Source organism: Oncorhynchus gorbuscha, linkage group LG26, assembly GCF_021184085.1.
Source record: "Oncorhynchus gorbuscha isolate QuinsamMale2020 ecotype Even-year linkage group LG26, OgorEven_v1.0, whole genome shotgun sequence".
In the NCBI taxonomy this organism is placed as follows: domain Eukaryota; kingdom Metazoa; phylum Chordata; class Actinopteri; order Salmoniformes; family Salmonidae; genus Oncorhynchus; species Oncorhynchus gorbuscha.
The window spans coordinates 21,798-36,823 of record NC_060198.1 but is presented as its reverse complement, the minus strand read 5'-3'; the positions used below and the strand labels follow the sequence as shown (position 1 = coordinate 36,823).

At 45.5% G+C, this 15,026-nt stretch overlaps 1 protein-coding gene across 3 annotated transcripts in view; it reads left to right on the top strand.

Moving 5' to 3' along the window:
- The window catches only part of lpar2b (lysophosphatidic acid receptor 2b), a 51,704-nt gene extending 36,678 nt beyond the window's left edge, over positions 1-15,026 (top strand). Inside the window, exons 6-8 of one of the 3 annotated variants that reach the window (XM_046330166.1) lie at positions 4,799-5,064; positions 11,209-11,322; positions 14,926-15,026. In XM_046330166.1, coding sequence (XP_046186122.1) covers positions 4,799-5,064; positions 11,209-11,307 — 365 coding nt within the window. In that variant the 3' untranslated portion in view covers positions 11,308-11,322; positions 14,926-15,026. Of the gene's footprint in view, positions 1-4,798; positions 5,065-6,431; positions 6,839-11,208; positions 12,199-14,925 lie in introns of those variants that run through there. The other 2 variants (XM_046330167.1, XM_046330169.1) reach the window with 2 other exon arrangements.

Sequence of the window (15,026 nt, the reverse complement as noted above, 5' to 3'; positions counted from 1 at the left end):
GGTTAGGGTTAGATGTTAGGGTTAGATGTTAGGGGTTAGATGTTAGGGGTTAGATGTTAGGGTTAGATGTTAGATGTTAGGGTTAGGGTTAGATGTTAGGGTTAGATGTTAGGGTTAGATGTTAGGGTTAGATGTTAGGGTTTAGGGTTAGATGTTAGGGTTAGATGTTAGGGTTAGATGTTAGGGTTAGGGTTAGATGTTAGGGTTAGATGTTAGGGTTAGATGTTAGGGGTTAGATGTTAGGGTTAGATGTTAGGGTTTAGATGTTAGGGTTAGATGTTAGGGTTAGATGTTAGGGGTTAGATGTTAGGGTTAGATGTTAGGGTTAGGGTTAGATGTTAGAGATGTTAGGGTTAGATGTTAGGGTTAGATTAGGGTTAGATGTTAGGGGTTAGATGTTAGGGTTAGATGTTAGGGGGGTTAGATTAGTTTAGGGTTAGATGTTAGGGTTAGATGTTAGGGTTAGATGTTAGGGTTAGATGTTAGGTTAGATGTTAGGGATTTAGGGTTAGATTAGATGTTAGGGGTTAGATGTTAGGGTTAGATGTTAGGGTTAGATGTTAGGGTTAGATTAGATGTTAGGGATTTAGGGTTAGGGTTAGATGTTAGGTTAGGGGGTTAGATGTTAGGGTTAGATGTTAGGGTTAGATGTTAGGGTTAGATGTTAGATGATGTTAGGGGTTAGATGTTAGGGATGTTAGATGTTAGGGTTAGATGTTAGGGTTAGATGTTAGGGGTTAGATGTTAGGGGGTTGTTAGGGTTAGATGTTAGGTTGTTAGGGTTAGATGTTAGGGTTAGGGTTAGATGTTAGGGTTAGATGTTAGGGGATTAGATGTTAGGGGTTAGATGTTAGGGTTAGATGTTAGGGTTAGATTTAGGGTTAGATGTTAGGGTTAGGTTAGGGTTAGGGTTAGATGGGGTTAGATGTTAGGGGTTAGATGTTAGGTTTAGGGGTAGATGTTAGGGGTTAGATGTTAGGGTTAGATGTTAGGTTAGGGTTAGATGTTAGATGTTAGGGGTTAGATGTTAGGTTAGATGTTAGGGGTTAGATGTTAGGGTTAGGGTTAGATGTTAGGGTTAGATGTTAGGGGTTAGATGTTAGGGTTAGATGTTAGGGGTTAGGGTTAGATGTTAGGGTTAGATGTTAGGGGTTAGATGTTAGGGGTTAGATGTTAGGTGTAGATGTTAGGGTTAGATGTTAGGGTTAGGGTTAGGGGTTAGATGTTAGGGTTAGATGTTAGGGTTAGATGTTAGGGTTAGATGTTAGGGTTAGATGTTAGATGTTAGGGTTAGATGTTAGGGTTAGATGTTAGGGTTAGATGTTAGGGTTAGATGTTAGGGTTAGATGTTAGGGTTAGATGTTAGGGTTAGATGTTAGGGGTTAGATGTTAGGGGTTAGATGTTAGGGTTTAGATGTTAGATGTTAGGGTTAGATGTTAGGGTTAGGGTTAGATGTTAGGGTTAGATGTTAGGGTTAGATGTTAGGGTTTAGATGTTAGGGTTAGATGTTAGGGTTAGATGTTAGGGTTAGATGTTAGGGTTAGATGTTAGGGTTAGATGTTAGGGGTTAGATGTTAGGGTTTAGATGTTAGGGTTAGATGTTAGGGTTAGATGTTAGGGTTAGATGTTAGGGTTAGATGTTAGGGGTTAGATGTTAGGGTTAGATGTTAGGGGTTAGGGTTAGATGTTAGGGTTAGATGTTAGGGTTAGATGTTAGGGTTAGATGTTAGGGTTAGATGTTAGGGTTAGATGTTAGGGTTAGATGTTAGGGGTTAGAGGTTAGATGTTAGGGTTAGGGGTTAGGGTTAGATGTTAGGGGTTAGATGTTAGGGTTAGATGTTAGGGATGTTAGAGATGTTAGGGTTAGATGTTAGGGTTTAGATGTTAGGGTTAGATGTTAGTTAGATGTTAGGGGTTAGATGTTAGGGTTAGATGTTAGGGTTAGATGTTAGGGGGTTAGATGTTAGGGTTAGATGTTAGGGTTAGATGTTAGGGGTTAGATGTTAGGGTTAGGTTAGATTTTTAGATGTTAGGGTTAGATGTTAGGGATGTTAGGGGTTAGATGTTAGGGGTTAGGGTTAGGGTTAGGGTTAGGGTTAGATGTTAGGGTTAGATGTTAGGGTTAGATGGATTAGGGTTAGATGTTAGGGATTAGATGTTAGGGGTTAGGGTTAGGTTAGGTTAGGGTTAGGGTTAGATGTTAGGGGGTTAGATGTTAGGTTTAGGGTTAGGGTTAGATGTTAGGTTAGATAGGGTTAGATGTTAGGGTTTAGGGTTAGATGTTAGGGGTTAGATGTTAGGGTTAGATGTTAGGGTTAGGGTTGTTAGGGTTAGATGTTAGGGTTAGATGTTAGGGGTTAGATGTTAGGGTTAGATGTTAGGGTTAGATTAGGGTTAGTTAGGGTTAGATGTTAGGGTTAGATGTTAGGTTTGTTAGGGTTAGATGTTAGGGGTTAGATGTTAGGGTTAGATGTTAGGTTAGATGTTAGGGTTAGATGTTAGGGTTAGATGTTAGGGTTAGATGTTAGGGTTAGATGTTAGGGGTTAGATGTTAGGGGTTAGATGTTAGGGGTTAGATGTTAGGGTTAGATGTTAGGGGTTAGGGTTAGATGTTAGGGTTAGATGTTAGGGGTTAGATGTTAGGGTTAGATGTTAGGGTTAGATGTTAGGGGTTAGATGTTAGGGGTTAGATGTTAGGGTTAGATGTTAGGGTTAGATGTTAGGGTTAGGGTTAGGGTTAGATGTTAGGGTTAGATGTTAGGGGGTTAGGGTTAGATTAGTTAGGGGGTTAGATTTAGGGTTAGATGTTAGGGGTTTTAGGGTTAGATAGTTAGGGTTAGGGTTAGATGTTAGGGGTTAGATGTTAGGGGTTAGGGTTAGATGTTAGGGTTAGATGTTAGGGTTAGATGTTAGGGTTAGATGTTAGGGTTAGATGTTAGGGTTAGATGTTAGGGTTAGAGATGTTAGGGTTAGATGTTAGGGGTTAGGGTTAGATTTTAGGGGTTAGATGTTAGGGTTAGATGTTAGGGGTTAGATGTTAGGGGTTAGGGTTAGATGTTAGGGTTAGATGTTAGGTTTAGGGTTAGATGTTAGGTTTAGGGTTAGATGTTAGGGGTTAGGGTTAGATGTTAGGGGTTAGAGTTAGGGTTAGAGTTAGGGTTAGGGTTTAGGGTTAGATGTTAGGGTTAGATGCTAGGGGTTAGATGTTAGGGTTAGATGTTAGGGGTTAGGTTTAGGGTTAGGGGTTAGGCGTTAGATGTTAGGTTTAGGGTTAGATGTTAGGGGTTAGGGTTAGGGGTTAGGCGTTAGATGTTAGGTTAGATGTTAGGGGTTAGGGTTAGATGTTATGGTTAGATGTTAGTTTTATGGTTAGATGTTAGGGGTTAGATGTTAGGGTTAGATGTTAGTTTTAGGGTTAGATGTTAGGGTTAGATGCTAGGGGTTAGGGTTAGATGTTAGGGTTAGATGTTAGGGGTTAGGTTTAGGGTTAGGGGTTAGGCGTTAGATGTTAGGTTTAGGGTTAGATGTTAGGGGTTAGGGTTAGTTAGGGTTAGGGTTAGATGTTAGGGTTAGATGTTAGGGGTTAGGGTTAGATATTAGGGGTTAGGGTTAGATGTTAGGTTTAGGGTTAGATATTAGGGGTTAGGGTTAGATGTTAGGGGTTAGATGTTAGGGGTTAGGGTTAGATGTTAGGGTTAGATGTTAGGGTTAGATGTTAGGGGTTAGATGTTAGGGTTAGATGTTAGGGTTAGATGTTAGGGTTAGATGTTAGGGTTAGATGTTAGGGGTTAGATGTTAGGGGTTAGGGTTAGATGTTAGGTTTAAGGTTAGATGTTAGATGTTAGGGGTTAGGGTTAGATGTTAGGTTTAGGGTTAGATGTTAGATGTTAGATGTTAGGGGTAGATGTTAGGGTTAGATGTTAGGGTTAGATATTAGGGAAAATAGGATTTTGAATGGGAATCAATTGTTTGGTCGCCACAAGGATAGTAAAACAAAAACTGTGAGTGAGGAATGTCTGTGCATGTCCTGACAGGGAACAGCATAGTTAAACCACCACGACACAAATACACTCCTCCATTTCAACCTCCTCTCCTCTCTGTCACTGTGTGTGTGTGTGTGTGTGTGTGTGTGTGTGTGTGTGTGTGTGTGTGTGTGTGTGTGTGTGTGTGTGTGTGTGTGTGTGTGTGTGTGTGTGTGTGTGTGTGTGTGTGTGTGTGTGTGTGTGTGTGTGTGTGTGTGTGTGTGTGTACAGTATGAATTCCTGAAGGGTGAAATTGTGTAATTGAATATTATCATAATGAAATCAGATCTGTCAGACCAACCCCAAGCCACACACCAACAGTGCAGTACAGTATTCACTGACCAGCTGACATTTTACAATTGTCTCTCCTCCCTCCCTCTCCTCTCCCTCTCCTTCCCCCACCCTCTCCTCTTCTCTCCTCCCTCTCCTCCGCTCTCCTCCCTCTCCTCCTCTCCTCTCTCCTCCCTCTCCTCCTCTCCTCTCTCCTCTCTCCCTCCCTCCTCTCTCCTCCCTCTCTCTCCCCACCCTCTCCTCCCTCTCTCTCTCCCTCCCCACCCTCTCCTCCTCCCTCTCTCCTCTCTCCTCCTCCTTTCTCCTCCCTCTCCTCCTCTCTCCTCTCTCTCCTCCTTCCCCCTCTCCCCCTCTCCTCTCTCCTCCTCTCCTCCCCCTCTCCTCTCTCTCCTCTCTCATCTCCTCCCCCTCTCCCCCTCTCTCCTCCTCTCATCTCCTCCCCCTCTCCTCCCCTCTCCCCCTCCTCTCTCCTCCTCTCCTCCAGGTTGTTTTGTGATCTGCTGGACCCCGGGCCTGGTGTTGTTGATGTTGGATGGTCTGGGCTGTGAATCTTGCAAGGTGCTGCGTTATGAGAAGTACTGTCTGGTCCTGGCTGAGTGTAACTCCCTGGTCAACCCCATCATCTACAGCTTCAGAGACACGGACATGTTACAGACCTTCAAGCGGATCCTCTGCTGCCTGTGTCGCCGCGGCGACGCCGGCCGCAAAGACACGCTGTCCGGCATGCGCTGCAACACCCTGGAGCAAGAGGTACTCTCCGAGAGCAACGGCAACAATCACCACGACGATGACAACAATCATATAAGTCCCCACGGCAACCACTCTGACACAGACGATTAGATGAGGACAGTAGACACATATAGGTGACAGGCGTACGATGACGACGTAACAAGCAGTTACACCGTAACAATGTCAACACTGACAGGGTGCTGTAGTAACTTTCATCACCATGCCCAGACAACTAGCTAACAGTCCTGTGACAACAATGTAGCTACACTGTCACAATGACATAAACTACACCGTAACAACAACGCTGTGGCCTCCAAACTATACCATAGCAACCACCATGCACTGACACACCTTAACAACATCAACCACTGTAACCACTACAACTTAACAAAACATTTAAAAAAATAACTACACTGGATAAAAGACCACTTAAGTGACTACTACCATGTAACAAAATACCATGGCAACACCTACGTCAATGTAACACAATCCCACGACAACACCTACAATAACGACAACATAACAAAATACCACGACAATACTTACAACAAGTACAACGTAACAAAATACCATGACAACACCTACAACAACAACAACGTAACAAAATACCATGACAACACCTACAACAACAACAACGTAACAAAATACCATGACAACACTTACAACAAGTACAGCGTAACAAAATACCATGACAACACTTACAACAAGTACAAACACAATACCACGACAACACTCACAACAAGTACAACGTAACAAAATACCATGACAACACTCACAACAAGTACAACGTAACAAAATACCATGACAACAAGTACAACGTAACACAATACCACGACAACACCTACAATAACGACAACGTTACACAATACCACTAAAACACCTACAACAACAGAATTACAGTGGAACATGTACCACAACAATGTCACAAAATAGTCCTACAACAACCAGGCCTCGACGACGACCACCTCCTGATTCAGAGAGGGTTGGGTTAAATGCGGAAGACACATTTCAGTAGGAGGCATTCGGTTGTACAACTGACGAGGTATTTCCCATTACAAGCAGACAGAGAATATGGCCTATATGAGTGTTTGTAGCATCGTTGTTATAATACTGTATGTGGCGCTGTAACATAGCAGCCCTGTCTGTCTCTGTTCTCATCAATATAGAAACATATGAATAGTTAATCATGCAGATATTATTGTTTGGAAACTAACGGCAGCTGTACTGTCTGGAGAAGTGACTGCGTGTCATTAGAAACCGGAGCCTACGTGCTGTTTGTAAAAAGAGACCTGATCAAACATAACGTTGTGAGTGATGGGGCTGATTTCTCCTCTGTTAACATGGTGCCGTGCAGCTTCTAACACAGATGTCTCAATCTGTGTGTCTAGAGAGAAAGAGACGTTCTACAACGCCAAGACTTGAATGAGTCCGGTTGAGTAAGACCAGCCCCCCGCCGTGAATGTTTTGGTCTTCAGCTGGGTTCATACCGGACTCTAATAATGCAACTGTTTTCCATACAGACTTTCTATATAGTGACAATGTCTCTATAACGTTGTTGGAACGTTGTAGGAAGGCTGTCTGCCAACCCCTGGACAGCCTGGTGGGATGTGAACCAGATGTTAAAGTGGTTCAAACAGGTCTGACTAGTTGTCATGTTTCCTGTGACCTGTAGCTATGGCATGTACACACACACACACACACACACACACACACACACACACACACACACACACACACACACACACACACACACACACACACACACACACACACACACACACACACACACACACACACACACACACACACACACACACACACACACACACACACACACACACACACACACACACAGAGACACACACACACACACAGAGACACACACACACACACAGAGACACAGAGACACACACAGAGACACAGACACACACACACACAGAGACACAGACACACACACACACAGAGAGAGACGCACACACACAAACAAACACACAGCTGACTCATCGCTGTGTCGTTGCTCTCTGTGTGGAGACACAGGAGTGTGTGTGTATGTGTGTGTTTACAGTACCCCACACAAACACCAGTTAAACGTTTACACATCCTGTCAGTGATGTCACTAATGGAGAACGAACGGCACAATTACAGGCAGAGGGGGAAACATTTCAGTGTCGCACGCTATTCTGCACTAACTCTGGTGTGACAGTGAAATATGTTCCCCTCGTACTTACCCTACCCCACCCATGACACGGACTGTCATTTTGTTTCACACACACACACACACACACACACACACACACACACACACACACACACACACACACACACACACACACACACACACACACACACACACACACACACACACACACACACACACACACACACACGCACGCAGTAAAGTGTGATATACATTAGCGCCCCCAAGTGGTCAAGTGAAATCAAGTCGTCCTCTTCTACACTTCTGGGTCACGTCCCAATTGTCTCTTCTTCCTCCCAAAGTGTGCACTCGTTCACTTCCCTTCACTGATTTGAAAGGAAATGACTGGTATAAGAAATATGGTGGGAACTCCCTCCAGCCCTCCACCAACCCAATGCTGTCAGATGTATGGTGGGAACTCCCTCCAGCCCTCCACCAACCCAATGCTGTCAGATGTATGGTGGGAACTCCCTCCAGCCCTCCACCAACCCAATGCTGTCAGATGTATGGTGGGAACTCCCTCCAGCCCTCCACCAACCCAATGCTGTCAGATGTATGGTGGGAACTCCCTCCAGCCCTCCACCAACCCAATGCTGTCAGATGTATGGTGGGAACTCCCTCCAGCCCTCCACCAACCCAATGCTGTCAGATGTATGGTGGGAACTCCCTCCAGCCCTCCACCAACCCAATGCTGTCAGATGTGTGGAATGTCATGAACGAGTGCACCCTTCAGGAGAAAGGAGAGACCATTGGGACGTACCCCAACTCTCTCCCTCTCTGACTGTCTGTCCATCTGTCTCTCTGACTGTAGTGAACGAGTGCACCCTTAAGGAGAGATCATTGGGACGTACCCCAACTCTCTCCCTCTCTGACTGTCTGTCCATCTGTCTCTCTGACTGTAGTGAACGAGTGCACCCTTAAGGAGAGATCATTGGGACGTACCCCAACTCTCTCCCTCTCTGACTGTCTGTCCATCTGTCTCTCTGACTGTAGTGAACGAGTGCACCCTTAAGGAGAGATCATTGGGACGTACCCCAACTCTCTCCCTCTCTGACTGTCTGTCCATCTGTCTCTCTGACTGTAGTGAACGAGTGCACCCTTAAGGAGAGACCATTGGGACGTACCCCAACTCTCACCCTCTCTGACTGTCTGTCCATCTGTCTCTCTGACTGTAGTGAACGAGTGCACCCTTAAGGAGAGACCATTGGGACGTACCCCAACTCTCACCCTCTCTGACTGTCTGTCCATCTGTCTCTCTGACTGTAGTGAACGAGTGCACCCTTAAGGAGAGACCATTGGGACGTACCCCAACTCTCTCCCTCTCTGACTGTCTGTCCATCTGTCTCTCTGACTGTAGTGAACGAGTGCACCCTTAAGGAGAGACCATTGGGACGTACCCCAACTCTCACCCTCTCTGACTGTCTGTCCATCTGTCTCTCTGACTGTAGTGAACGAGTGCACCCTTAAGGAGAGACCATTGGGATTGGGACGTGAACCCCCAACTCTCTCCCTCTCTGACTGTCTGTCCATCTGTCTCTCTGACTGTAGTGAACGAGTGCACCCTTAAGGAGAGACCATTGGGACGTACCCCAACTCTCTCCCTCTCTGACTGTCTGTCCATCTGTCTCTCTGACTGTAGTGAACGAGTGCACCCTTAAGGAGAGACCATTGGGACGTACCCCAACTCACCATTACTGGCTGAAATCATCTCTGAAAGGGGAAAAAGTTCATACCTGAGAAACTATAAAAGGGAAATGCTGGTTATGAATAATCTAAATATTTACATTTTTTATATAAATATGCCTGTTAATATGCATTATTTTCATAAGCACGTATGAAAACATATTTTTCCCAGATTGTAAAATAAAACAATACTCCATTTAACAGAGAAACTGTTTTTTCTCTTTCATTAAAAAATCTGTTTCTGTTTTTTAGTTTTATTTTTGTACAAAAAAAATCTCTGAAAATAAAACCAGAAAAATGAAAATATTCCTAATCTGTGCCTGTCTGCCTGATCGCTTGGTTATGCCTGGCGGCATCGTGGTGCTGGGTGCGGCCATCGCTTGATCATGTCTGTCTTTTATGATGCTGCCAGGAATGAGAATTAGGACACAAACAAGAAGCTAAACATATTAGTCATTTAGCAGACGCTCTTATCCACAGCCACTTACAGGAGCATCAGGGTTAAAGTGCCTTGCTCAAGGGCACGTTGACAGATTCTTCACCTAGTAGTCTCGGTTACTGGCCCAACACGCTTCATCGCTTGGCTACACACCAGCCACGGCTCAATAAATAGGTTGTGGTTATAGTTGGGTTTCCTTTAGGTTCTAGCTTGGTTGTATTGTGTTTCCTTATTGTGTTTCCTCTGTATGCGCAGGGAGGATATCTGTACGCGCTGTGATCCAGATTATTATGGAGAGGAGCAGGGAGGATATCTGTACGCGCTGTGATCCAGTTTATTGCTGTGCTTGTCATGGAGAGGAGCAGGGAGGATATCTGTACGCGCTGTGATCCAGCTTATTATGGAGAGGAGCAGGGAGGATATCTGTACGCGCTGTGATCCAGATTATTATGGAGAGGAGCAGGGAGGATATCTGTACGCGCTGTGATCCAGATTATTATGGAGAGGGAGGATATCTGTAGGGAGTTTATATCTGATATCTGTACGCTGTGATCCAGTTTATTGCTGTGCTTGTCATGGAGAGGAGCAGGGAGGATATCTGTACGCGCTGTGATCCAGTTTATTATGGAGAGGAGCAGGGAGGATATCTGTACGCGCTGTGATCCAGATTATTATGGAGAGGAGCAGGGAGGATATCTGTACGCGCTGTGATCCAGATTATTATGGAGAGGAGCAGGGAGGATATCTGTACGCGCTGTGATCCAGCTTATTGCTGTGCTTGTCATGGAGAGGAGCAGGGAGGATATCTATACGCGCTGTGATCCAGTTTATTATGGAGAGGAGCAGGGAGGATATCTGTACGCGCTGTGATCCAGCTTATTATGGAGAGGAGCAGGGAGGATATCTGTACGCGCTGTGATCCAGCTTATTGCTGTGCTTGTCATGGAGAGGAGCAGGGAGGATATCTATACGCGCTGTGATCCAGATTATTGCTGTGCTTGTCATGGAGAGGAGCAGAGATGAAGCTACTGAACACCTCTGTGAAAGACACCACACTGTATTTCTCTTGTTTCTTCATCTCTATCTCTCTCTCCAATGGCTGGACCTTACTAACTCTCTCTTTCTCCTTTCTCTCCTCATCCCCTTCACCCTGCCTCTCCATCCCTCTCTTTCTCCTTTCATCCCCTCTCTCCTCATCCCCTTCACCCTGCCTCTCCATCCCTCTCTTTCTCCTTTCATCCCCTTCACCCTGCCTCTCCATCCCTCTCTTTCTCCTTTCATCCCCTCTCTCCTCATCCCCTTCACCCTGCCTCTCCATCCCTCTCTTTCTCCTTTCATCCCCTCTCTCCTCATCCCCTTCACCCTGCCTCTCCATCCCTCTCTTTCTCCTTTCATCCCCTCTCTCCTCATCCCCTTCACCCTGCCTCTCCATCCCTCTCTTTCTCCTTTCATCCTCTCTCCTCGTCCCCTTCACCCTGTCTCTCCATCCCTCTCTCCTCGTCCCCTTCATCCTCCCTCTCCATCCCTCTCTCCTCGTCCCCTTCATCCCCCCTCTCCATCCCTCTCTCCTCGTCCCCTTCATCCTCCCTCTCCATCCCTCTCTCCTCGTCCCCTTCATCCCCCCTCTCCATCCCTCTCTCCTCGTCCCCTTCATCCTCCCTCTCATCCCTCTCTCCTCGTCCCCTTCATCCCCCCTCTCCATCCCTCTCTCCTCGTCCCCTTCATCCTCCCTCTCCATCCCTCTCTCCTCGTCCCCTTCATCCTCCCTCTCCATCCCTCTCTCCTCGTCCCCTTCATCCTCCCTCTCCATCCCTCTCTCCTCGTCCCCTTCATCCTCCCTCTCCAGCCGTATGAGAATGGTGATGCGGAGCTGGTGGAGAAGACCAGGGGAGCTCCTCTCATCCTGAAGGGAACAGAGGACATGATGACGTGCACAGAGAGCTGACACGAGCATGCGCGCGCACACACACACAAACACACACACACAGAGTGTGTGATTATTTGGGGGGGGAGTTTCTGATTCATGCTAAATGTTTTTATTGTATAATGTGATGTTTAGTTGTATTGATGTAAAATGTTGTTTGTATGATACTGTATGTTACAGAAAACATGACTACAGTTACCTACAGGCACGGACGTTTCTGTTTGAAACAACTTTATTGACATTGTCCCATATACACTCCTCAGATATGTGTTGACATGTGGTCTACCTGAGCAGCCAGCTCAGTAGAAAAGTCATCATTACAATCAGAACTGAATATTTATGACTTTTTATTTTTAAATCGACATTTTATTTATGCATTTTTTGTTGTTGATCTTACGAGAATAGTCTGCGCTGAGTGTATATAGTGAGGGGAGAGGTGTGTGAGCAGGAGTTGGAGAGGTGTGTGTGTGTACTGCATAACATGTTAGGTGAGTTTTAAGAAAGGGGGGTATTTGTAAAGACATTTTACTGTTATTAAATGTATTGTTAGGTTCTGAACGGAGTAAAAACTCAAACGGACGACTAGTAAAACCTCAGAGTTTATTCACCGCCCTGAAAGCCTCGGCTGCAAGCACATTTCACACATGATCAAACAGGCATTTATACATCAGGGTGTATCTTCTCTGAACTGCCTTCTGTTGCCCAATACTGCCTACATGTTGCGTCGTTGTCTTGGCCTTCCAGCCGTCTGCCAGCCGTCCCTCTTATCTGTCTCGCTGTCTAGAGAATGAAGGAATAGACTATAGGCCAGTCTGTATTGTAGACTGATGTGTTCTGGTTGTTTCTGTGACCTCACAATCAGTTTCATGGTCAGAAATGATGGAAACTGCTTCTATTAAAGAACCTACAACACTTCTGACTGTCTGTCCATCTGTCTCTCTGTTACTGTCTGTCTCTCTGTTACTGTCTGTCCCTCTGTCTCTCTGTTACTGTCTCTCTCTGTTATTGTCTGTCTCTCTGTTACTGTCTGTCTCTGTTAATGTCTGTCCATCTGTCTGTCTCTCTGTTACTGTCTGTCTACTGTCTGTCCATCTGTCTGTTACTGTCTGTCTCTCTCTGTTACTTCTGTCCATCTGGTCTCTGTTACTGTTACTGTCCCATCTGTCTCTCTGTTACTCTGTCTGTCTCTGTCTGTCTGTCTGTCTGTTACTGTCTGTCCATCTGTCTGTTACTCTCTGTCTACTGTCTGTCCATCTGTCTCTCTGTTACTGTCTGTCTCTGTCTCTCTGTTACTGTCTGTCCGTCTGTCTCTCTGTTACTGTCTGTCCATCTGTCTGTCTCTCTCTGTTACTGTCTGTCCATCTGTCTCTCTGTTACTGTCTGTCCATCTGTCTCTCTGTTACTGTCCATCTGTCTCTCTGTTACTGTCTGTCCGTCTGTCTCTCTGTTACTGTCTGTCCTCTGTTACTCTGTCCGTCTGTCTCTGTTACTGTCTGTCCGTCTGTCTCTCTGTTACTGTCTGTCCATCTGTCTCTCTGTTACTGTCTGTCCATCTGTCTCTCTGTTACTGTCTGTCCATCTGTCTCTCTGTTACTGTCTGTTACTGTCTGTCCGTCTGTCTCTGTTACTGTCTGTCCATCTGTCTCTCTGTTACTGTCTGTCCGTCTGTCTCTCTGTTACTGTCTGTCCGTCTGTCTCTCTGTTACTGTCTGTCTATTACTGTCTGTCTGTCCGTCTGTCTCTCTGTTACTGTCTGTCCATCTGTCTCTCTCTGTTACTGTCTGTCCGTCTGTCTCTCTGTTACTGTCTGTCTCTGTCTGTCCATCTGTCTCTCTGTCTGTCTCTCTCTCTGTTACTGTCTGTCCATCTGTCTCTCTGTTACTGTCTGTCCATCTGGTCTCTCTGTTACTGTCTGTCCATCTGTGTCTCTCTGACTGTCTGTCTGACTGTAGTGAACTGTCTCTCTGTTACTGTCTGTCTCGCTGTTACTGTCTGTCTGTTACTGACTGTCTATCTCCCTCTCTGACTGTCTGTCCATCTGTGACTGTTTGTCCATCTGATCCATCTGTGTCTCTCTGACTGTCTGTCTGACTGTAGTGAACGAGTGCACCCTTAAGGAGAGATCATTGGGACGTACCACCATTACTGGCTGAAATCATCTCTGAAAAGGGAAAAAGTTCATACCTGAGAAACTATAAAAGGGAAATGCTGGTTATGAATAATCTAAATATTTAAATATGCCTGTTAATATGCATTATTTTCATAAGCACGTATGAAAACATTTTTCACCATTAAAATAATTTCCCCAAATGAAAGACTACATTTTTGAGAAGCTGTTATTTTTCTCTTTCATTAAAAAAAAATCTGTTACTGTTTTTTAGTTTTATTTTTGTACCAAAACATCTCTAAATAAAGCCAGAAAAATGAATACATTCTTAATCTGTGTCTGTCTGCCTGATCGCTTGGTTATGCCTGGCGGCGGCCATCGCTTGATCATGTCTGTCTTTATGATGCTGCTAGGAACGAGAATAAAGACACAAACTAGAAGTTAAACACTCTGTCCACCTGTCTCTCTGTCCACCTGTCTCTCTGTCCACCTGTCTCTCTCTGTCCACCTGTCTCTCTCTGTCCACCTGTCTCTCTGTCCACCTGTCTCTCTCTGTCCACCTGTCTCTCTGTCCACCTGTCTCTCTCTGTCCACCTGTCTCTCTCTGTCCACCTGTCTCTCTGTCCACCTGTCTCTCTGTCCACCTGTCTCTCTCTGTCCACCTGTCTCTCTCTGTCCACCTGTCTCTCTCTGTCCACCTGTCTCTCTCTGTCCACCTGTCTCTCTCTGTCCACCTGTCTCTCTCTGTCCACCTGTCTCTCTGTCTGTCCTGTCCATCCGTCCATCCGTCTCTCTGTCCAGGGTTGAGGTCAGGTTTAAAGTAAGGGGTTAACATTTGCCAGGGATAATCTCTCTTTGGGAGGTGATTCCTTCTTGATGTTAAGCAGAGAGAATATATTTTTGGCTGGTGGTGGAGGAGGTGATTCCTTCTTGGTGTTAAGCAGAGAGAATATATTTTTGGCTGGTGGTGGAGGAGGTGATTCCTTCTTGGTGTTAAGCAGAGAGAATATCTTCTGTTCTCCTTTCTTCCTCTTACCCAGAGAGAGAGACTTCGGTGACATTGACTCCTTCCTAGAGTTACCCAACCTCTTGATTGACAGCGACTCCTTCCTGGAGTTACCCAGCCTCTTGATTGCCAGCGACTCCTTCCTAGAGTTACCCAATGACAGCCTCTTGATTGACAGCGACTCCTTCCTCTTCCCGGCCACTGAAAACGTATTATTGGCAGTAAGGCCCTCCCTCTTCAGGTTATCCACTGACAGTTTGTCCAGAGGAGGAATAATGATGTTTCTCTTCTGTTTCTTACTGGTTAGTGCCCCCTTCAGTTCACTCCAGGTCAACACTGAGTCCTGTTGCTTCTTTCTCCCCCCAAATACAGTCTTCTTAGAGGAGGAGCCCCCCATAGCAGACAGAGGAAGAGAGCTGAGGTTCTTGTGTACTGATCTGAATGACATCATAGCAAACGGTTCATTAATACTACATTCCAAATGACCCAAAACAGACATAATGCAAGACTACTAATTTACACATTTACACACACACACACACACACACACACACACACACACACACACACACACACACACACACACACACACACACACACACACACACACACACACACACAAACAAA